This window comes from Hippopotamus amphibius, chromosome 1 (assembly GCF_030028045.1).
Source record: "Hippopotamus amphibius kiboko isolate mHipAmp2 chromosome 1, mHipAmp2.hap2, whole genome shotgun sequence".
Classification (NCBI taxonomy): Eukaryota; Metazoa; Chordata; class Mammalia; order Artiodactyla; family Hippopotamidae; genus Hippopotamus; species Hippopotamus amphibius.
Window position 1 is genome coordinate 24537659 of NC_080186.1, and position 23032 is coordinate 24560690.

The 23032-nt window shown below is 40.9% G+C and overlaps 2 protein-coding genes and 1 non-coding gene across 6 annotated transcripts in view; 2 read left to right on the forward strand and 1 right to left on the reverse strand.

Annotated features, from left to right (window-relative positions):
* Nucleotides 1–3929, reverse strand: part of SNRNP40 (small nuclear ribonucleoprotein U5 subunit 40) — a 30579-nt gene extending 26650 nt beyond the window's left edge. Inside the window, exons 1-2 of the mRNA XM_057712745.1 lie at nt 3750–3929; nt 670–799 (exon numbers count right to left, since the gene is read on the reverse strand). Of these exons, the coding sequence (XP_057568728.1) occupies nt 670–799; nt 3750–3893 (274 nt within the window). The 5' untranslated portion in view covers nt 3894–3929. The remainder of the gene's footprint in view (nt 1–669; nt 800–3749) is intronic.
* A 213-nt stretch (nt 3930–4142) lies between these two features.
* Nucleotides 4143–23032, forward strand: part of ZCCHC17 (zinc finger CCHC-type containing 17) — a 65287-nt gene continuing 46397 nt past the window's right edge. For all 4 annotated transcript variants that reach the window (XM_057703336.1, XM_057703326.1, XM_057703319.1 and 1 more), the window contains exons 1-3: nt 4143–4214; nt 12650–12770; nt 19700–19757. In XM_057703336.1, the coding sequence (XP_057559319.1) occupies nt 12705–12770; nt 19700–19757 (124 nt within the window). In that variant the 5' untranslated portion in view covers nt 4143–4214; nt 12650–12704. The remainder of the gene's footprint in view (nt 4215–12649; nt 12771–19699; nt 19758–23032) is intronic.
* On the forward strand, nt 6224–6296 carry TRNAG-CCC (transfer RNA glycine (anticodon CCC)). Its single transcript has one exon. It is a non-coding gene; the product is annotated as a tRNA-Gly (tRNA).

Below are 23032 nucleotides of genomic sequence, written 5' to 3' on the forward strand. Positions count from 1 at the left end.
AAGATTCTGAAGGAATGGATCAAGAGGAGAGCCTCATATCTTTGGGGAAAAGTTCTCTCCTCTTTACTCCCATTAGCCTGTTAAGCCTAGATCTCTAGTCATGCTACATCAGTTTGAGATCTGCCTCTATGAGGAAGATATTCTCAAACTAAAGCAACTCATTTTCAAACTGGTAACATAATTCCTTCTGTATTTACCACATGGACCCCAAGCTCTACAACCAAAATCACTTGGCATTTTCATGACCCTATTTTAGCATGTTAGCTAAAGAGTTTGTTATGTGACCAACTTAGACTGATACTTTCTACTGCACTGAAGGTTTTAAAGGTGCCACAGGTTCGAGCCCTGCTCCAGGAGAACCCTGAGCAACTAAGGGATCTAACATGCCATGGAGCAACTAAGCCTGTGTGCCACAACTACTGAGCCCACATTCCACAGCTAGCTAAGCCCGCGCGCCTAGAGCCTGTGCTCTGCAACAAGAGAAGCCACCACAATGAGAAGCCCATGCACCGCAACGAAGAGTAGCCCTGCTCCCCGCTACGAGAGAAAGCCTGAGTGCAGCAACACAGACCCAACGCAGCTATAAATAAATAAATAAATAAATAAATAAATAAACAAATAATTATTTGGCAGAGAGCAATTACTCCAGATTAAAAAACTATGCCTTACATATCAGTCGGTCAAATCCTGCAGATGCTAAGGTGGATCCATTGGGGTGAAACTTGCAGCAATACACTTCCCCTTCATGTCCCGAGAGAAGCATGATTGGGGCTTGAAGGGAGGAACATCTCGGAGGCCCCTAAACAAAAGAGAGAAGTACAGGGTAGTCACTACATATAGACAAAGGAGACTGAAAAGTTGGGGAATGGAGAGTACAAGGAAAAGACAAGGGAAACTACGATTGAGTGTATTTCTGATTTAGAGAATGGCAACTCTTCTCATATAACTTATGTCTCCAATTGATACTCTCCTGCTGGAGTTTCCAGTGTCTATCAGTTATACTAACCCTCCTCCTCCCTCACTGTGCTCTGTCCCATAGCCAACTTTTAATTGCTCAAACACGTTAAACTAATTTCTGCCTCAGGATCTTTTATGCTTGTTGTTGCCCCTGACAGGAGCCCCTTTCCCTAGATCTTCCTGTGTGTGGCTCCTTTCAAATGTTTCCTTTTCATAAAGTCTTTCCTGGAACAACTCAAGCTCAAGCAGCACCCTACCTCCACTCTGCATTCTATCAACCCTACTGTACTCTCTCACAGCACTTATCACTACCTGAAATTACCTTCCTTATGTATTTACATTTTGTCTCCCCTGCCCTGCCACTAGGAAAGCTCTGTGAGTGCAGGAACCCTACCAGTGCAATTCTACACTGTTTTCCCAGTCTCTAATTCATTTCATTTCATTTCATGAATGAACTGAGCTTTCCAAAAACCCTGCAGGGTACAGGTTATTGAGGAAAGTAGTTTTGACTATGGTCTTGGACATTAAGCCTAGGCTTGGGCAATTCAAAGAAACCTGGGCTGATTTTTTTTAAGAAGAAATGTTAAGAATATTTTAATCCTAAAATATTCAAAGAATCATTTAATCTGAATAAAGCTGTTGACACATACAAAATATTGTTTTCTTTGTTTCTTTTCAACAGAACCAAAAGTTTTATCCCCAACACTCCTCAAAAAGGAGCTCAATTAGTATAACTCTGCTTTCCCTCTAACTCTTTGCTCATTCCATCCTTGGAGGTGGAGTGATCTAAGGAATTTGTAAATTTGGCAAAGAATAGCTGGGCATATGACTCCACTCTTCCCTTCTTCCTCTTCTGGGGAAGCTGCTGAAAGAAAGCATGAGTTCTACCCTGTTCTCCCAGGACAGGTCTTCTAATCCATGTCCTAAACCTACTTTTTTTTTCTTTTAAGCTCTTTATTGGAATACAATTGCTTTACACTCTTGTACCAGCTTTTGAGGTACAGCAAAGAGAATCAGCTGTATTTATACATATATCCCCATATCCCCTCCCTCCCACCCTCCCTGTCCTGGCCCTCTAAGGCATCACCCATCATCAAGTTGATCTCCCTTTGTTATACAGCAACTTCCCACTAGCTATCTATTTTACAGTTGGCAGTGTACATATGTCTATGATACTCTCTCACTTCATCCCAGCTTCCCCTTCGCCCCCCACCCCAAGGGCTGATATTCTTGTCAGATAGAAGAACAAATACACTATTAATAATCCCCAAATCTCTTCAGTAGTTCCCAGCTTACTCATTTACTCAAAAAATACTATGTCCCAGGCATTGCTCTAGGCACTGAGAAAACAGTACTGAACAACATAAACAATGGAGCTTCTGTTCTAGTGGGAAGAAGGAATAGAAAGGAGGAAGGGGGGCGCAGAGAGAAGTAAAACATATAGACGGTGGTATGTGCTATGGAGAAAAACAAAGCAGCCATGTGAGTGAGCACAGGTACTGCAATTTAAAATAGGCTGGTCAGGAAAGCCTTCATGGAAAAAGTGATATTTGAGCAGAGATTGGGAGAAGCTGAATGTGTATACCATGTGGACACTTGGAAGAAGACTATTCCAGTAGAAGCAGCAGCAAATGCAAAAGCTTTGTGACAGGAGCATGGAAGCCAGTGTGACTGGAGCAGGGTGCGCAATGGAAAACTGGTAGATCAGAGAGGTCAAGGGAAAGAGGGCAAAAGGTTGTCAGAATTTTAGTTTTACTCTGAGTGAAGTGAAAAGCCATGGAAAGTTTTCAGCAGGGAGTAATATGATCTGATGTTTAGAAGGATTCCTCTGGCTGCTAGATTGAGAACAGATTGAGCATCCATGAACAGATACAGGAATACCACTAGGATCCTACAGCATTAATACCAGATGAGATAACAATGGTTTAGATCAGGAATTAGTGACAGAGGTGGCAGAAGTAGTAGCAAGCCTGGATATATTTTGAGGACGGTGCCAGCAGGATTTACTGACCAGCTTGCTGAGGAGTTGCGGGGGGGGGGTGGGGGTGGGGGTGGGGGGGGGGGGTGGGGGGACACATATGTTTCTTCAGCTGAGCCTAATAGGACAGAGGGAGAGGTGTGATCACCACCTCTATCTTACAAGAAATGTAGTTAAGAGCATGGATTCTGAGTTTAAGATCTGTTCCTATCATTTACTAGATAAGTTTGTTTCCCCATCTACAAAATGGGATAATAACAGTTCCTAACTCTCAGGCAGTTACCAAGATTAATGGAGTTTCCATACACAAAGCACTCAGTACAAGGGCTCAATGGAGGGTAACGATTCCTCGGCTGTTACTAATACTAGTGCAGAGAAACAGAAGGAAAAGTAAGTTGCCCCAAGTCCCATAAGCGAACCGCTATCTTTCACTTCCTTCCTTCCCTCATTCATTCATTCATTCATTCATCCATTCTCCCAAGTTTCCTGAACGTTTATTCTATGTTGGATGCCTGGAACATTTAAGATTCCAAAGCTCTGCTCCCGGTTTTGATATTAAGATCCTTAACTCTAATTCTAACGCCTCTTCACGGGGCGGTCGAGAAGCTGAAAACAGGCGTCAAACCGGGAAACACACGGCGCATCGCAGGGTGTCGGCCGCTTTCAGTGTGTTTTTCTGCTTTGACTCCAGGGAAAGAGAGTCCCGTTCCGCCCCCGCAGTATCGGGAAAGGGAGGATGAGGGATCACCAGGTGCAGCACTGAGGAGAGAGGAAGATGAGCCGAGGGCCGAAGGCCGCCTGCTCCTTCACTCACCGCTTGCAGCAAAGCTCCCGGCGCCGCCTGCTGCTGCCCGGCTCCGGGGCCCGACCCCGCCGCTCCCAAAAGCAATTCATGCCGCTGCCGCTTGACTGGGACCAGCGGCAACTCCGGGCCCTTGCGCTTCTGCTGTTCTATCATGGCGGCAGCCACTCTCCTCAGGCCGCCACGGACCGCGCCGACACCCTCAGGCACCACACGATTGGCTCCGACTTAGTCTTTCCCCCAGAACTTCCGGCTTGGAGAAACCAATCGGCTTCCAATACTCCCCTCTGCACCGCCCCCTGGAGAGCCTCCCGCTATTGGTCAGTTCTTTCTGACGTCACGAGAGTACTATTCCGGGATTGGTGAATGGAGCTGGAGTCCCGCCTAGGCGCGCTGTGTCTTGTGGGTGGAAGCTCGCTGACTGGGTCTTGGTGTTTCGCGCAATGCTGCGGCTGGGAGACCTGACGCTGACACCGAGTAAGTGTAAGGAAGATCGGGGGTGGGGGCTGTGGAATCTGGAGGCAGCACCTCCGTTATGTGGTCTGAGGCTGGCCCTTCTCAGCTGTAGGTTTGACTGCAGAGGACGGGGCGGGGGGGGGGGGGCCCCGGGGGGGGGGGGGCCCGAGTCAGCTCTGGCGTGTAGTAGCCTGGGTTCCCTTTCTAGGCTGGACCAGAGCTTTGGGGTCTCTGCGCCTGTCTGGGGCCCTCGACGGCTAATTTCTTCAACAAGAGCCTTCCTTATCGAGTCCTGTGCCGGGCGCTCGCAGGGTGGAAAGGCCTGTCTCCCAGCCTCCACCACGGTCCTCTCCGACTGAGGAGGCCGACTTGTTTCTGCCATGATTCTGCAGCCTTTTTTAGCGCCTGCTCAGTGCTCCTGAGAGAGACAGAGATGAAGGAAATGTCCGACTCTTGGCTTCCAGAGCACAGTCTTGTTGAGAAATTAGGATTCATACCTTTGAATGAGGCCGTCTCCTCAATCTTCCAGCTGATATTTATTGTGCAAAGCACTGGGGAGACGTTGTGAACCAAACGTGGTCCCTGACTTCAGGGTTGTTAGTCAGGTGGGGAAAAGAGATGCTTAGCAATGATCTCACTAAGAAATGCGAAGTAAGTGCTGCCTATGAGAGGTAACCGGTGTTATGAGTGCCTGGAATAAGCAGGAAGGCTTCTCTAAGGAAAAGATGCCTGAACTGGTACCTGAGGGAAGAATTCTAATTAGTTGGATGAAAAGAGGAAGGCAGAATATTCCATATAGAACAGCATGTGCAGAGGTCCTGTGGCACATGTGAGGGAAATGGCTAAAAGGCACAAGGAGGCCAGTGTGGCCAGGACAAAGAGAACAAAGGGGAGTGTGGTACAAGATGAAGCTGGAGGCAGGTAGAGGCCAGACTTTGTGGCTTTTACTTTAAGACTGATGGGAAATCAGGGGGTTTTTTTGCAGGGGGAGGAGGTGGTGGGGTGAGGGAGGCAGCTTGCTCTCTCAGGCTTAATAGTATGAACAGATTGGAGGGGAGATAGATGCAGATAGACCACTTCGGTGAGAGTTGCTGGCAGTGACGACTGGGGGATTGGTGGAACTGAGAGCCAGATATTTCCTAGACTCCTTTGCACCTAAGATAAGAATTGAATTTGGAAGTTAGAGGAGGAGGAAGGTGAGAGGCATCGCGTTTTGCTGGCCAATATCACAGCAGAGGCAGTGAGTTTCTTAGTCAACAGCCTTTTGGTTTTGTGACTTTCTGCAGTGATAGCCATAACTTTCTTGATCGTGGCAAAAACTTGTTTTGTGGGTTGGTTGTTGTTCCTGGGAAGTTCTACCAGTACTTCCTGTATCCCTTCCAGTAATATTGTAAGTCACATAATACCTGGCAGTAAATCCCTTTCTGCTTAACCTAGGTAGAATGTGTTCTGATATCTGCACCTGTACTCCATCAGGGTAGGGATACTGCCAGTTAGGTGAGCTATGAAGACAGAATTAAAGAGAAGTTAGGTTATTGTTTGAATGATGTACTGTGGAATCTAAGCTAGATAGGGAGGAAAGTGAAGAAAAAGAAGAGGGCTGATAGGTTGGAAGAAAATAGAGGCCAGTAGATCAGGGTTCTGATGAGGTCAACAAATAGTATTCTCTGCTAGAGGACTTACATTTATCCTTAAAGGGCTACTTAATTGTCACCTTTTAAACTTCCTTGCTTCCCCCAGGCTCTTCCTTTCTTTCTTGTTTTCTTAATACTTTGAACCTAATCACTGTTTTAGCACTGATCATACTGCATTGTAATTGGTCATCAATATCCTTACAGGACTAGGAAGTCTTTGAGGACAGGGACTGTGTTGAGAAGGATGGTTTAGTGGCATGTGTGTGTGGCTCTTGGAATGACCTAAGATTTGTCTCTTTCTAGCTATGAATTTTGGACAAGTTACTTCATTCCTTTAAACAGAAATACGTATTTTGTACAGTTGTTTTAAGAATTGAAAGGAGGTTTACGGGGACTTCCCTGGTGGTCCAGCGGTTAAGACGCTGCACTCCCAATGCAGGGGGCCTGGGTTCGATCCCTGGTCAGGGAACTAAATCCTACATGTCGCAGCTAGGAGCCCTTATGCCTCAACTAAAAATCCCACACACTGCAATGAAGATCCAGTGTGCAACAACTAAGACCCAGTGCAGCCAAATAAACAAGTAAATAAATACTAAAAAAAAAAAAAAGAAAAGGTTTATGAAGTGACTAGCACAGAGCCTGACATATAAACATCAATAAAGGTGCTGAATTGATAAATTAACTAACAACTTAAAACAGTAAAATTAAGTACTTCTGTATTTCAGTAGAGTTACAAATTTCTGTGTACTCTGTACTGCGGTAAGCACTGGAGATCTGAAGGATATGATGATGTGCAAGACAAGGGCATGCTTGGAAGAATTTCACAATCCATAAATAAAGGAAAACAAAAATATTCGTAAATAGGGTTTGAATCCCATCTCCATCATTCATAGTTTTGTAATCTTAAACAAGGTAACTTAGCTTCTCCTGTGTCTTAGTTTCTTCATCTGTAAAATAGCAATAATGCCTATCTTGTTGGGGGGGGTGTCAAAAAAGTAATTAACTTAGTTAAGACAAGTAAAGCTTCTAGGTTAAAGGCAAATAGGAAGCCTTCAAGTGTTAGCTATTATTATTAGAAGACTTGGAAGGGACCTTAGGGATTGTTGACTGAAAGACCAGTGTGGGGCAGTTAGCGTGAGTACCGGTCCTGGGGTCCAGTACCAAAATGTCTAACTGTGAGCAGCCCTTGTCAGGACATTTGACCTCTGTTAGCCTCATTTTCACCTAAATAAGAGTAATGGGCTGAATGACCTTCATAATTGCTTTCAGCTTTCTCTTTTTATGAGTCCATTTTTGTGCTTTTCCTTGCTTTTTACTATTCTTCTTCTTTCCTGCTTTTGACCATTTTCTCAACAGATCTATGACCAGTTAAAAATGGAAAAAGCATCTGTCTAAGATAGTCACTCTAGAAATTTGGTGGGAAGGAGGAGGATTGGGCTACCAGTTTGATATTTGAAAGTCTCCCATCTTCTGACCTACCCAGCGTATTGTGTGGAACTCAATTCTTTCTATATTCTTCAGACCAGAATGCTTTCTTCCTTCTCTCTACCTGTGTTTTCCCCATAGTAACGCTCTATTCACTCATTTAAGAAAACTTTGAGTACCTACTGTATATAGGCACTGGGGACACAAAATCAGATGAGAAATGGTCCTTGCTTACATGTTTGAATGAATAAATCCAGACTATGCTCATCCTAGCCTCCAGGAATGATGCCCTTCTAATTATTCCTTATTGGAATCGCTAATGTTGGGACCTAGTTAGTGTTAGAACTATATACTCTTCAGGGACTTCCCTGGTGGTCCAGTGGTTAAGACTCGGAGTTCTCAATACAGGATGCCTGGGTTCGATCCCTGGCCAGGGAACTAGATCCTACATGCTGCAATTAAAGATCCTGCATGCTGAAACAAAGATTCTGGACGCAGCAATGAAGATCCTGTGTGCTGCAGCTAAGACCTGGGGCAGCGAGAAAAAAAAAAAAGAACTATATACTCTTAAAAATTTAGATGTGGACTGTGAATTCTTTTTGAAGCAGTGTGGAATAGTTGTTGAGAATGAAGGCTCTGTCATTATTCTGTCTTTGATGTGTCCCAGTATTTTGACTTATGGATTGATTCGCCTTAATTCTTATACATAGCTTTTTTTTTTTTTTTTTTTTTTTTTTAATATTTATTTATTTACTTAGGCTGTGCTGGGTCTTAGTTGCGGAACTCGGGATCTCCATTGTGATATGCGGGCTTCTTGGCATGCGGACTCTTAGTTGCAGCATGCATTCGGGGTCTAGTTCCCCGACCAGGGATTGAACACTGGCCCCCTGCATTGGGAGTGCAGAGTCTTACCCTCTGAACCACCAGGGAAGTCCCTATACATAGCTTAAAAATAAATTAAAATCCCTTATCTCTCAGACTTCTATCCAGCTAGTACTGTTAAGTAACAACAGTAAATCTAAATCTTAAAAACAACAACAAAAATCTTGGCCAGATCAGTAAGGTGACACATGAAATGAAGTTTCAGAGGGGCTACATTGCTTGAGGGGAAGGAGGAGAGGATGTGGTTATTTTTTTTTCCCAATGGTAGGCACATTAAAAAAAAGCTGAAAAATTGCAAAATTATGGAGGTACAGTACAAATAACACTTTTTAATGAATCATTTGAGTGTTAAGTTGCTGACCTGATGTCCCATCACCCACAAATACTTTAGTTTTCCTATATACAAGGATATTTTTCTATATAAGCATAATATAACTTCTAAAATCAGGAAATTAACATTACATAATTACCTCTAATCCTCAGGCCCCCCTCTTCCATGTTTGGGCACTGACTCCCTGTTCTGGATTGCCCCAGTGTGTGGTCACCCTCATCACCCTGCTTCTCCGCGCACCCCGGTTGCTCTTCTTTGTATATTTCCTCCTCACCCAGCATAAGCTCTAACCTCATTCTCAGCTCCCATTCCCCTGCCACACCCCCCATTCCTATTCCCATTCCCATCCTGTACTTTCCTTGCTCTGCCCTTTGTTTTGGGAAGGAGGTGGCTAGTAAATAACTGGGTCCCTATTGCCTCCCTCCATGTGACAGTTGTTTAAAACATTCAAGTAAAATGAAACGCGTAAGGAATTTTCTGTTTGTAGAACTATTGCAAGGCAACTTCAAATGGTGTACCTCAATCCTTGTCAGTTTACTAGTTCTTTTAAGTCTACAGATGTGGTCCTGTTGAACTAGACTATATCTATCTCAGTGTTTTATAAACTTTTTAAAGGCAGCAGAACTGTTTTTTCCAAATGAAATGGTACACAGAGGCTTAATAGCTAAACCAGATCAAAGCAGAATATGCTGTTAAAAGTAGGCCTTCCTCCTGTAACCTCCCCTCCCCCTTGCAGTCATGACCCACCCCAGAGCTGGGAGGGCAAGTGGGAATCAGCAATAATTGACCTCTGCCTAATTACTGAGGAATGGCTTCTAGCTTCCCAACTGCTCTGGGTGGGACCTCCCCTAACGCTGATTTCTTTGGGGTTGTTCTCCCCCACCTTTGGTATTGAGGCTCTCCTCTGGTTGGTTGACCTAGGGCCCTACTTTTTTGGCCTTCTTGATCCTGTTGTCCCTAGATATTTCAGAACTGACCTTTTAAAATAAACTTGAGTTAACTGAGAAGCTTCTGGATAACCACCATACCTCCTTAGGTAGGTTTTTTCCTAGGTATTTTATTATTTTTGTTGGGATTGTAAATGGAATTGTTTCCTTAATTTCTCTTTCTGATGGTTCGTTGTTAGTGTATAGAAGTGCAACAGATTTCTATATACTATTTTGTATTTATATTAATTTCATATCCTTCAACTTTACCAAATTCATTGATGAGCTCTAGCAGTTTTTTGGTGGCATCTTTAGGATTTTCTATGTATGTCATCTACAAATAGAGATAGTTCTACTTCTTCCTTTCCAATCTGGATTCTTTTTGAATGGCCACCATAGAACCCTAGGTTTCTACAGAATATAATTCGAAAAAATTTTAAAATACTATTTGGGAAGGGGGTGGCTAATAATAATTGGGTCCCTGGCAACCCTTTATGATCCTGAAATTGTAAGCCTGTTACTGAAAATGCATGTCAGTTTCCTGCTTGAAGAATTGCATAGGGTTTCTCAGGCTACTGTTCTACAAAAGGAGCAAATAGGGGAGCTTTAAACTTAGCTGTTAATACTCTCATCACAGCAAAAATCTGTAAGAAATAACTTAAGACTGTATTGCTCTTTCTGTGACCTTTGTTTAGAGAAGAACACTTGATAGACTAAGCTGTTTTGAGCTTAATTTAGATGTCCTAGCTACTGATGCCTCTATGGATTCTGTATCTCGCTAGTGCTCCAGGAGTTGGAGGGATAGTTAAGGTTTCTTGATAGAGTCATTCACCTCAGGTTAATAACCTTTGTTCTAGGATATGAGGTGAGGATGCTGGGCAAAGAGAAGGAAAGAACTAGAGATGAGACTGCATAGCTGGAAAGTGGAAGGGGCAGGATCCAACCAGGCTGTGATACTTGAATTTAAGCTGTTTATCAGCCATTTCTCAAGAACTGACAAATCTGCCTTCATTCTATCTATGTGCTATTAATAAAGTAATAAAACCCACCTCTGGCTGATGTAAACAAAAAAGGGCAAGTTTCTTATATGAATACAGGTTGTCTTATGGAACTCAAGGACAGGGATGTTCCTGGGTGAACTAGGGTTTGGAAGGCTGACAGAATTTTCTTTCATTTCTGTTTTAAGTGAGGCAGTTCAGTTAATGGATGGTCATTGTAAATCCAGAAAACTATCCAAAAGTAAGACCTGAGGTAATCATCTGAAAGTGTGGGGGTATGCTCAGAGTTGAGGAGAGAAGGAGGTATTTGCTTATGAAAACACAAGGAAAATAGAGTTTCAGGTCTTGTTGATGCCAAGTATAATTAGGAGGAAAAAGAGAACTGACTATACCATTAGATTTATCTATATGTAGCAGTGATTTATCCAGCAGAGTAAAGGGTCATGGTTAAGAACCTCTAGATTGCTGGTTTCCTCTCTGTTTAAAACCAGAGAGCTGAGCAGGACTACCTCTAAGGTCCCTTCCAACTTTAAAACTCTAAGACTTGTTACTCTGGCAGCATCAGCATCATCTGGGAGCTTGTTAGAAATGCCCCAGGACTTCCCTGGTGATGCAGTGGTTAAAACTGTGTGCTCCCAATGCAGGGGGCCCAGGTTCCATCCCTGATCAGGAAATTAGATCCCACATGCATGCTGCAACTAAGAGTTCACGTCACAACTAAGAAGCCTGCATGCTGCAACTAAGCGGCCCATGAGCCACAACTAAGGAGACTGCCCCTACCTCATCTAAGACCCAGCACAATCAAATAAGTAAATAATTTTTGAAAAAATTACATAAATATAGAAATGTCCAGTCTCGGGCACTACCCTAGACCTACTGAATTGCAGTTTGTATTTTTTTGTTTTAAAGCTCTATTGGAATATAATTGCTTTACACTCTTGTGCCAGTTTTTGAGGTACACTAAAGTGAATCAGCTGTATGTATACATATATCGCCATATCCCCTCCCTCCCGCGACTCCCTCCCACCCTCCCTATCCTGGCCCTCTAAATTATCACCCATCATTGAGTTTATCTCCCTATGTTATGCAGCAACTTCCTACTAGCTATCTATTTCACATTTGGTAGTGTATCTATGTCAATGCTACTCTCTCACTTCGTCCCAGCTTCCCCATCTGCAATCTGCATTTTAACATGATTCATAAATAGTTAAATAAATTTGATGCATCCAGCAATGGATTATTATATAGGCATTAAAAAAAGATGTGTGTGTGTTTGTGTGTGAGTTGCTAAAATATAATAAGAAAATGGCTCCTAATTAATATTAATTAATGGTTTCATGATTCCATTTAAAAACCCACTTGTATATGTAAAAAAGTCTGAAAGGATATAAACCAAATTGAATTATAGATGATTTTCTTTTCTTCATATTAATGTGTTACCTGAGCTTTTAAAATGAGCATGTGTGTTTTTAATTTTATTAGGGAAAAATGTAAGCTATGCTTTCTTTTTTTGTTGTTTATTTTGTTTATTTTAATTTTTTGGCTGCCTGCGCCATGTGCAGCTTATGGGATTTTAGTTCCTTGACCAGAGATTGAACTTGCACCCTTGGCAGTGAGAGTGCAAAGTCCTAACCACTGGACTGCCAGGGAATTCCCTATGCTCTCTTTTTGAAGTCACTTCAGATTTAATGCCTAGTACAGTGGTTAAAAGCATGGACTCTGATGTCAGCCAGAGTTTGACTCCGCCATTTTCAGGCTTTTTGATGTAGACCTAATAAGCTGGCCTCTGGAAGCCTTGGTTTTCTCATCTATATAATATGATAATTAATAGAAGCTGCATCTTGAGAGTTTTGAAGATTACATGAGATATTGGATGTCCGGTGCTTAGCACAGTGCCTGGACATACTAAATGCTTGATAAATGTTGTCTCTTATTACTATTATTATTCCTTTTTTGCAGATTTGTTCATCCCCCGCCTCCCCCCAACCAAAAGCCTTCCCTTGGCAAAAGAATTGCAATAATAATAATTAAAAAACAAAATAGTAGGCTAATGGCCTTGGGTAAGTATCAAATTGAAAAGAAATAAGATCAAGGTTTCCAAAACTCCCCACAATTACAGTTGGCAAAAGAGGTTTGGATAAAAGTACATGGTGTTAAATCTAATGGTATTATCCTGTAGGGATAACCAGTGGATTGGCAGCACATTTTTTTTGTATTGCAAATGTCTCTAATTGTTGCCTGTTCTGTTTCTTTGTGACAGGACACTTGAATTAGCTTTAGCAGAAGAGAGATGGAGGAACCATAGAACATTAAGGATGAATTCAGGAAGACCCGAGACCATGGAGAACTTGCCTGCTCTCTACACTATTTTCCAAGGAGAGGTATATTCTTTTGGCTTTGAAAACCTACCATTTATATTAAGAGTAGATTGAGGGTGAAAAGCAGCTGGGTTTGCAGCTCATGTCCACTTAAGAATGTCTTGAACATTACAGTCTAAATGGGAAGAGCTAGTAGAACATCTGGCTCCCACATGTACCTCCTCTAAGGTCAAGACTTCTAACTACATATTTGACATCATTAGGATACCTCACAGCATCTCTAATTTATGTTTGGGTTTTTTTGGCCATGCCTTGTGGCTTGCGGGAATCTTAGTTTCTTGACCAGGGATTGAACCAGGGCCACGGCAGTGAAAGCCCAGAATCCTAACTACTGGGCCACCAGGGAACTCCCTCTAATTTATGGTTTAAACTATATTTTTAATTCTCTCACCAAATCTGTTCTTCTGGTCTTTCCCATCTCAACAGATGGACCCATTATTCATTCAGCTACCCATGCTAGAAATCTGGGCATCTTCCTTAATTTCCTCTTTTGACTTGGTCTTGTTTCCTTCCCTCTTCAGCCCATTAGCAAGTCCTATCTTTCTACCTGCCAAATATGTCTCTGGTGTCTATACTTCTTTATCCCTATGGCACCCCATTAATTTAAGCTTTCCATCTCTTGCCTGGCCCTTTCTGAGCTCCCTACTTCTTTTATAGTCCAGTCTTTTTTCCCATGTTGCAGCCAGAATAACATTTTATTTTTTTATTTATTTACTTGGCCGCACTGCACAGCTTGCGGAATCTTAGTTCTCCAACCAGGGATTGAACCTGGGCCCTTGTTAGTGAAAGCCTAGAGTCCTAACCACTGGACCACTAGGGAATTCCCCAGAATAACATTTTAAAAACAGATTGGACCAAGCTGCCTTCTGGAAGCTCTTCTAGGCTTCTCATTATACTTGAATTATCCAAACTTGTTTTCATGACTCTTTCCTGATCTGGCTTCTGCTTACTCTGGCAATGTTGTTTTGTTCTACTCTGCTCATGCTCTAGCCACTCTGGCCTCCTTATAGCTCCAAACATCTAAGCCTGCTTCCTTCTCGGGACTTTTGTACATGCTGTTGTTTCTAACCGTCCCACTTTCTCACCAACTTCTTTTCATCTTTTAGGTCTCAGCCTTAATGTCATCTCCTCAGAGGTCTTTTCCCACCATAAATAAATAGGCTCACCTTGTATTTATTTTGTACTTGTTTAAAGTTTGTTTTCCTCAGAGGACACTAAGCTCCATGAAGAGAGAGCCCTGTCTGTTTTGTTCACTGTTGAATATCTCAGTCCCAGGTAGGTGGGTAGAAAAATAGTAGGTACTCAATACACCTTGATAACTGAATGAATGATCAATCTTTGAGGGATAAGGCATTATGTTTGTTTAGAGAGCAGAGGCTTTGGAACCAGACAAAACTTGGATTCTGTCCTAGCTCTTTTACTTACTAACTGTGTGATCCTTAAGATCATCACTTAATTTCTTTGAGCTTCAGTTTTCTCATTTGTTAGATGGAGATAAAAATAACTTTCATAAGATTGTGATGATGGTTAAATAAGCTGCCTGCGTATAAAAACACAACGCCTGAGACGTTAGTAAGAATTCATTACTGTTATTGCCCTTCTCTTGAAGCAAAACTAAAGCCAAAAAATTGTTTTCAGTGTCTTACTAGTGCCTGTAGTATTTTAACTATATCATTCTTATGGCATTCATACTTACTTTATGGTTGACAAAAGTTTTACTGCCTGATAACGTGAGGCCTTTGATGACAGACTTTGTGACTGTTGGTTGGTTATAGATAAATGTGGCTCTAGACTTCTGTTAAGTGGATCCCAACTTGTAATGTAATAGCCAAGATACAAAAGATGATAACATTCTAACAAATAGCAAACCACCCTGCTCTTCAGAGCCTCTGTCCTCTTTCTTTAGGCCCATGGTATCCCCAGAGGTCAGTGAGGTACCAGGGCTCAGAAAAGGGAAATGGTAGCTATGGAGATGAAATTGATTTCTCTGATCATGAAGCCCCCACTTGTCAGGTGTTGCACAAAAGAAAGAAGAGCGCTCTGCCCTCCGCAAGCTCAGATTTCTAGTAAAGTGGCTCCTGATCTATGTCTTTTTCTTACATGCGATGAGGCTTGAATTAGTGTAGGTTTTATATTTTACTGTCAAGGATGAATAGGCTAGGGTAATGTTCAGAAGGAACTATAGTTCTAGTACTAGAACTATAATTCTAGTATTTCAGGAACACATTTTGAAAAATGCCTAGAAGTGACTGGAATTAGGGAAAGAGAAATTTCATGATAAATTGGAAAGAAGGAACTATTTTTCAGAATATTCATCTGACAAACATTTGGTAAGTGCCTAATATTTATAAAGAATTTACATTAAAAGTCAAAAGAAATTTTGTAAGTCTAGTATATGTCAGCACTTTTGCATGTTATGTATCACTGACTTTCTCCAAAGAAATTGTTAATCCCATTTTATGGTTAAGGAAGTTTCTCAGAAGTTAAGTAATTGCCCAAATGGTTAATAAATGGCAAATTCTAAATCAAGTTCTCCAAGTCTGCACCTGGGGTTGTTCAACTGTTCATCAATGCAGGGAGGAACCAAAAGACCCATAAGAAAACTCTTTTGACTGAATTGGGGTAGTATAGGAGGAAGGTAGATTGTAAATCTGTTTGTTCCACAGTCGTTTGTACCTCTATCATGACATTTACAGTCTGTTTTGTACTATTGTTACTTGTATACGTGTCTGTCTCCTCCACTAGATAATGTGTTACTGGAGAGCAGAGGCCATGTTTATCTCATGTATCTTGGTAACTAATTCAAATTCATTTAAAAACAGACTGGGCATTTTTTTTTTTTTTTTTTTTTTTTTTGCCATGCCAAGCAGCATGTAGGATCTTAGTTCCCCAACCAGGGGTCGAACCCGTGCCTCCTTCAGTGGAAGCTTGGAGTCTTAACCACTGCACTGTCAAGGAAGTTCCTGGCCATCTCTTTTTATATGTTGTTTTTATTTCACAGTGCCTGACATGGTATCTTGCATACAGGTGGTCAGTAAATGTTTGAATTAAATTGAATCCAAGCCTCTTAGGACCAGTTGCCTTTGAAGAAACTGGTGGTGCAGCCCATATTCTAGCAACTCTTCTCTTAGCCGGCTCAGCAGGGTTGGGGGCCCCAGTGACAGAACAGCTGAGAAACTAATATTCATCCTTCTCTTGTCCTCTGAGAGGCATCTTGGTGCCAGAGTCCAGTAAGCATGGTAGGGGGTACAAGCATAGCAGTGAGATTTGGGATTTGGCTTCACCCAGCTATAGCCAGAGAAATGCTGAGGCGAGATTGGTGTTGGTAAGTTGGAAATAGCATTGGACTAGAAGTCAGAAAACTTCTATTCTCTACTTGGGTCCTGATATTTTCCAACTTTGTGACTTTAGACAAGTAACATATCTTTGAGCCTCAAATTCTTCATTTACATTATGGGGATAACTAGTTTCAAGGCCAATGCAACCTCTAATCTGAAGATGGTAATTCATTTTACCCAAGCCCTGAGTTCAGTTGAGATAATTACTGAATTTTCTCCCCTGAGCTATTTGATTAATTGTTCTTGGGACACCAGGCAGACTATGTGATCATCTAAGGCAGGTGCCATTCTGTTAATTTCAAGTCTGACTGCACCCTAGGAGACACAGTGATGGAAACACATGGTGCTGGAAGTAGTCAAGAATGTATTTTCCTAACTGAACAGTTGAGTGCATCCATTCTGGAGCACATTAACCTTTCCTTTGGGGAGAGGCCAAATTAAGGTCTGTTATGATATTTCCTCAAAAGATCATAATGTGACGCTGGAGCTTCAGGACTGAAAAGTGAGATTGTTTTAATTCACAGCAGCAAGGTGATTTGGGCTCCAACTTCCAAATGCTACTTTTAAGTTGTTTAGATAATTATGCCCTTAAATAGTGATGTTACACAATCTGAAGCATTTCAGCCGTCTTTCTAGAACCCTGGAGCAAAAGCCAAAGTGCCTTTAGTCGGTCCAGAAAGAAGGGATTTTCTTTTATTGTAGTTAAAAATATTAAGTCTTATCTTCTTTATCCACACGGCCCTGTTTACAGAGAACAACTGCTTTTTAAACTTAGATAAGTACTTCATGTCTCTGGTCTTCACTTTCCTCATTTGAAAATGACAGGATTGGATCAGCTTATCTCTAAAGTCCACCTTGCCTTGATTTTAAGTACTAGTAGCTGCCTGGTTTTACTGTTTCTTTGGGACTATCTTGTCCCTACCCCAGCATCGCATATTCATCATTGTAAAACAGGAGTTTAGAAATTTTGATTCTTAACCCATTCTTAATGCTATATCCTGGAGAGTTAGTTCAAGTCCCCATTTAAAAATGAGGAAAGTGGAAGTTTTTATCTATTTCTACCCTAACATCAAAGTGAATAGTGATATGAGGCACTGAACTAGGAGTCAGAGGACATAGGTTCTGTGCCTATCATCTGTCTAAGTTAATTGTGTGCCATTCCAGTAGTCACTAACCTTTTTCTGCTTCAGTGTCTTGGACTGTAAAGTATTAAAAAGCTACAATTTATTGAACGTGCATTGGATGCCACATACCAGTGCCAGGCTCTTTATATATACAATTTGTCATCTGCAGCAGCAAAGTGAGTACAAATGGGAACCTAGGCCCTGAAAGGCAGTTGTGTTCAAGATTCCACAGGTAAGAAGTGGGATTGGCACTTTATATGCTCTGGAATGAAAGATGTGGCAGAGCTGGGATTAGAAGCCACATGTTTCGTTCCAGAGCCTGTGCTCTTCCTATATCTATACTGTTCTGCCACATCTGGAACATGGCGGCCTGCTATATGTACTTCTAAGATTGTTGCCAGGAGCAGATAGGATGACAAATGTCACATTGCTTTTGGCTTTTAGAATTTTACAGTTAAAGGGAACCCATGAGCAGCTCTAGTGTAGTAAAGGACTCCCTGGGTTCAAACCACAGGTCTGCTACTTATTAGCTTTAAACATTGTGCAAGTCACTTGGTCTCTCCACGCATCAGTTTTGTCATCCATCAAATGAGAATAATAATCATCCCAACATCATACGGTGTCATGAGGATTATGTAAAGCACTTCGAATAGTGTTTTGCATGTAGTGAGTATTTAGTATATATTAGTGGCTAGCAGTGCAGCAAGGGTTATCTTCTCCTGCTCCTTCTTTCTTCCCCTTGTTTTGTTTTTTAAATACGTTTATTTATTTATTTATTTATTGCCCGCGTTGAGTCTTTGTTGCTGTGTGTAGGCTTTCTCTAATTGCAGTGAACGGGGGCTGCTCTTTGTTGCAGTGCATGGGCTTCTCAGTAGTTGTGGCTCACCTTCCTCTTGTTTTACTTATGTTTAAGCCAAAACAGTGATTGCTCAAGATAAAATAAGCAATTTTAAAGTAATTAGTTTAGTGAAAAATATAGTATGTAGTGACAGCTTTGATCTCAATCCAAAATTGGGGGGTGGGGTGGGCTGGAGGATAGAGCGGAGGAGACCGATAGAGGTAGAGTCTGGGATAATGGTTTATCTGGCAAGACTTCTGGGCCTTTTGTTTCTATTACATATTACATTGACCCATCAAGCCTCTAACTTCTCCATTTTAGGTCAACTCTGCAAAAGACAACTTTTTCTTTCTGATTACATCTTTTCAGGTTCTGTCAATGTCTGTGTATTGGCTTTTTCTCTACTTGTCTTGATAAAACCCAAGACTCTGGTTTGGAGTGAAATGGAGCAAGCTGTATGGTCTGGTTGGTTTGAAATTTAGGAAAAAGAGATGTCCTACATGATCCATTTCAAATTATTACACTTCTCTATTTGGATTGGAGACCTCAATTCCAGATAATATAAAGTGTAACTTCATTACCTAGTTTTCTGCTGTTTGTTCCTTTTGTTCATATATCTTTTTGAGGGATTTCAGTACATGTGGGATTTGGGCATTCCTAAGTACTGTCATACCATCTGACAACACTCCAGTCTCACCTGTTTTTAATATGATCACACATACCTGTCAGTCTAAACTTCAAAAAACAAAACAAAAAAAAGGTATTGCAGTAGTATTTACAATAGCCAGGATGTGGAAGCAACCTAAATGTCCATCAACAGAGGAATGGATAAAGAAGATGTGGTTTGTATATACAATGGAATATTAGCCATAAAAAAAAATGAAATAATGCCATTTGCAGCAACGTGGATTGTCATCCTGAGTGAAGTAAGTCAGAGAAAGACAAATATCATATGATATCTCTTATGTGTGGAGTCTAAGAAAAAGGCTACAAGTGAACTTATCTACAAAACAGAAATAGAGTTACAGATGTAGAAAATAAACTTATGATTACGGGGGTGGGGGTGGTAAATTGGAAGATTGGGATTGACACATACACACTACTATATACAAAGTACGTAACTAATAAGGACCTACTGTATAGCACTGGGAACTCTACGCAATACTCTGTAATGGCCAATATGAGAAAAGAATCTAAAAAAGAGTGGATATGTATACATGTATAACAGATTTACTTTGCTGTACGCCTGAAACTAACACAGCATTGTAAATCAACTATACCACAATAAAAATTTAAAAAAAGGTGGGGGGGGGAATTCCCTGGCAGTCCAGTCATTAGGACTACACGCTCTCACTGCCCAGGGCCCAGATTCAGTCTCTGGTCGGGAAACTAAGATCCCACAAGCTGCTGTGTGGCCAGAAAAAAAAAGAAAAAGAAAAAGGAAAAAAAAAAACTTCAAAAAGAACAGAACATTTGACAGAACATCACTTCTAGGCAGTTTTGCAGCAGACAGAGGCAGTCAGGCAGTCAATATCAAGTGGAAATTCAGGGAGACAAGGTTAAATGCTACGGGAGAGAGAGTCTCATCTGTGTGACATAGATTTCTTTCTTTCTTTTTTTTTGTCTTTATAGGTTGCTATGGTGACAGACTATGGAGCCTTTATCAAAATCCCAGGCTGTCGGAAACAAGGTGGGAACCTATAACTTGAAATTCAGCACTCTCGTTTCACTTTCTCTACTGTCACCCCCACCACATCTTATTATAGGCTCTACTTTTTTCAGATAGTAGTTTTTTTGTGTTTTTAGTGTAGAGATACGCATACAGACAATTGATGGCAGTTCATTTTTACCAAGTCTTAACTCAGAAGAATGGTGCTCTTTGACTTGCGAGGTGGGCTGGGGCATAACCACTTGTATTCACTTCCAGAACTAACTCTTCCCTAAATTCCACCTGTGAACCCAGGTGAGTCACTTGACCTCTTTGGACTTAGGATTTGGGGGAGGACAAGCTACTCATTCTCTGAGGCCAACATTGTGAGTTTTCTGGTATATGGCATATGGAAAGAAAATAGTATTATAACCAATACAAATATATGTATAATGCTTTACATTTTCTTCATAATTGATAGATATCTGTTGAACATTTTTGGAGAATCCTTTTCACATCTGTAATCTTGTTTCTCAAAACAATTGTGTTAAGTAGAACAGGTAGGTTCCACAGACTGGTGGCCAGCTCAAAATGATTGAGCTAGGTCATGGCATGGCCAGGACTAGAATCCAGCCTCCTGATGCCTAGCCCAGAGGGGTTTCTGCTCTGTTACACTGCTAGTGAATCAAAACACTCAACTTACTAATTCCTTGTGCTAAAGTAAATGAAAGATTTATTAAAGATTTTAATGTAAAAGATGTAATCGTGAGTGTATTATTAGAAGAAAATATAGAAGAATATTTGACTATATAAAAGTCAATATAGAAGTATATTTGACTACATAGAAGTCCAAAACATAATTGCAAAAATCATCATAGGCAAAGTTAAGTTAGAAAAAAGAATTTGCAGTCCACATAAACACAGGTATAATAAAAAAGATGAAAGTAGGAAAGGGGGCAAAGGATAATTCGTAGGAGAAAAAATAGCAGTTGAGCAATAAATATCTTAAAAATGCTCATTCTCAATGTTGGTTAAAATAAAATGTAAATATAAACTGATATTTCCATACAATGGAATACTGCTTGGCAGTACAAAGAAATGAGAATGAAGTTTTGATACATGCAACGACCTGGATCCATTTCCAGAGAATTATGCTGAGTGAAAAAAGCTAATCCCCAAAGGTTACATATGTTATGATTCCACTTATGTAAATTTTTTTAACAGCTTTATTGAGATATAATTCACATATACCTACATTTCATCCAAAGTGTACAATTCAGTACTTGCTAACATATTCACAAAATTTTGCAACCATCACCACAATCTAGTTTGAGAACATTGTCACACAAAAGAAACTCTGTAGCTATTAGCAGTCACTCAAAATCCCCTACCTCCCTCTCCTCTCTGCCCCCAGCCTTAGACAACCAGCTATCTTCTTTTTGTTTTTATGTATTTGCTGATTCTGGACATCTCTTATAAATGGAATCGTACAAGTGGTCTTTTGTGACAGGCTTCTTTCACTTAGCATGTTTTCAAGGTTTATCCATGTTGTAGCATGTATCAATACTTCATTCCTTTTACTGGCATTCCAAAAAGTGTGGAATCAATAGCCATTTCTCCAGTTCTCTGATTCTTTGATATCAAGTGGGTGTCCAACAATTCAGTTAATTCTGACACTAACTACGCAGAGGTACTGTCGGACTCCACAGGTTTAAGGTCTCAGTCTCACAAGACTGCCCTTGCTTCAGACACCACTTGCAAGTATCTTGTCCCTGTGTTAACCTACACTTCTGTCTGACTTGGCTACAAATTTGAAAGTTCCCACATCACTTCCCCAAGTTTCGATAACTTGCTAGAGCAACTCACAGAACTCAAGAAAATGCCATACTTACAGTTACAGTTTATTATAAAAGATACAAATGAACAGCCAGATGAGGCGGTACATAGGGCAAGGTGCAAAAGGACCCTGAGTGCAAGAGCCTCTGTCTCTGTAGGGTTGAGGTTCTTCACCTTCTTGGTGTGTGGATATGCTTGCCAACTCAGAAGTTCTCCAAACCTTGTCATTTAAGGGTTTTTGTGGAGGCCCCATTACATAAGCTTAATTGATTAAATCATTGGCCATCTCCAGGCCCTCTCTCCTCCCTGAAAGTCAGGATGGGGCTGAAAGTTCCAACCGTCTAATCACATGATGGTTCCTCTGGTAGTTACCATCTCCCATCTTGAAGCTCTTTAGGGGCTGACCAGTAGTTACCTCGTTAGCATAAACTTGGGTAAGATTGAAAGGGTCTTGTTATAAATCACTAGGTGCTTCTATCACTCGGGATATTCCAAGAGTTTAGGAGCTCCATGCCAGGAACCAGGGACAAAGACCAAATACATATTTCCTATTGTATCACAGTATCAATGCCAATATCCTGGTTATGATAGCTTTGTGATATCCTACTTTTGCCAAATGTTACCATTGGCAGAAACTGGGTAAAAGGTTCTTAAGATCTTTCTGTATTCTTTCAACTACATGTGAATCTAAAATTATTTTTAAAATATTTTTAAAAGTGTTGGGTATTTCCAACAATAGTTTTACTTACTGTTGGGAACATAAATTGTTACAGACTTTCTTAATACCTATTAATGTTTTTAATGTGCTTACTCTTTTTTTTTTTTTAACGTGCTTACTCTTTTGATCCAGCAGTTCTTTAGGGAATACAGTTTGCAGTATGGACTTAGATAAATTATGTACATCTATGCAGTGAACTATGCAGATAATAAAAAGAATAATAACTGTATTTCTAACATACTTTGGCGCTGGCACTGTCTTCCTTTTACCAGAAGGGTCAATGGAAAGTTTTTATACAATTCCACCACACTGATACCTGACTGATAGCAGTTGTAAGACACCATTGGTTATAAGAAGCATTCCAGTTTCAGAGATGTTAAAGTGAGGGGGAAAAGTGCATCAGTAAAACAGGGTAGGTCTCAATTTGCTGAAATGGAAAGATCTAAGCTAACAAAATGAAAAAGCATGTTGCACAAGAATTTGTATAGCATGACCCTTTCCCCCTTTTAAAGCATGTATGCATGTGTATGCATATGTATTTTAAACATTATTGTGTATATTTAGAAGAGAGTCTGGAAGAATAGTCAACAAATTATTAACAATGGTCACCTCTGGGGAGCTTGGTTTGTTAAGGAAGAGATGTACAGGGAAAAGGGACTTCCACTATTTGCAATTTTTTAAAACAAAATTTTTCTTTTATGAAAGTCCAACAGCTGATTTTGCTTATTAAGCCATGCCTCTAGCCTTGGAGACTATGTACTAA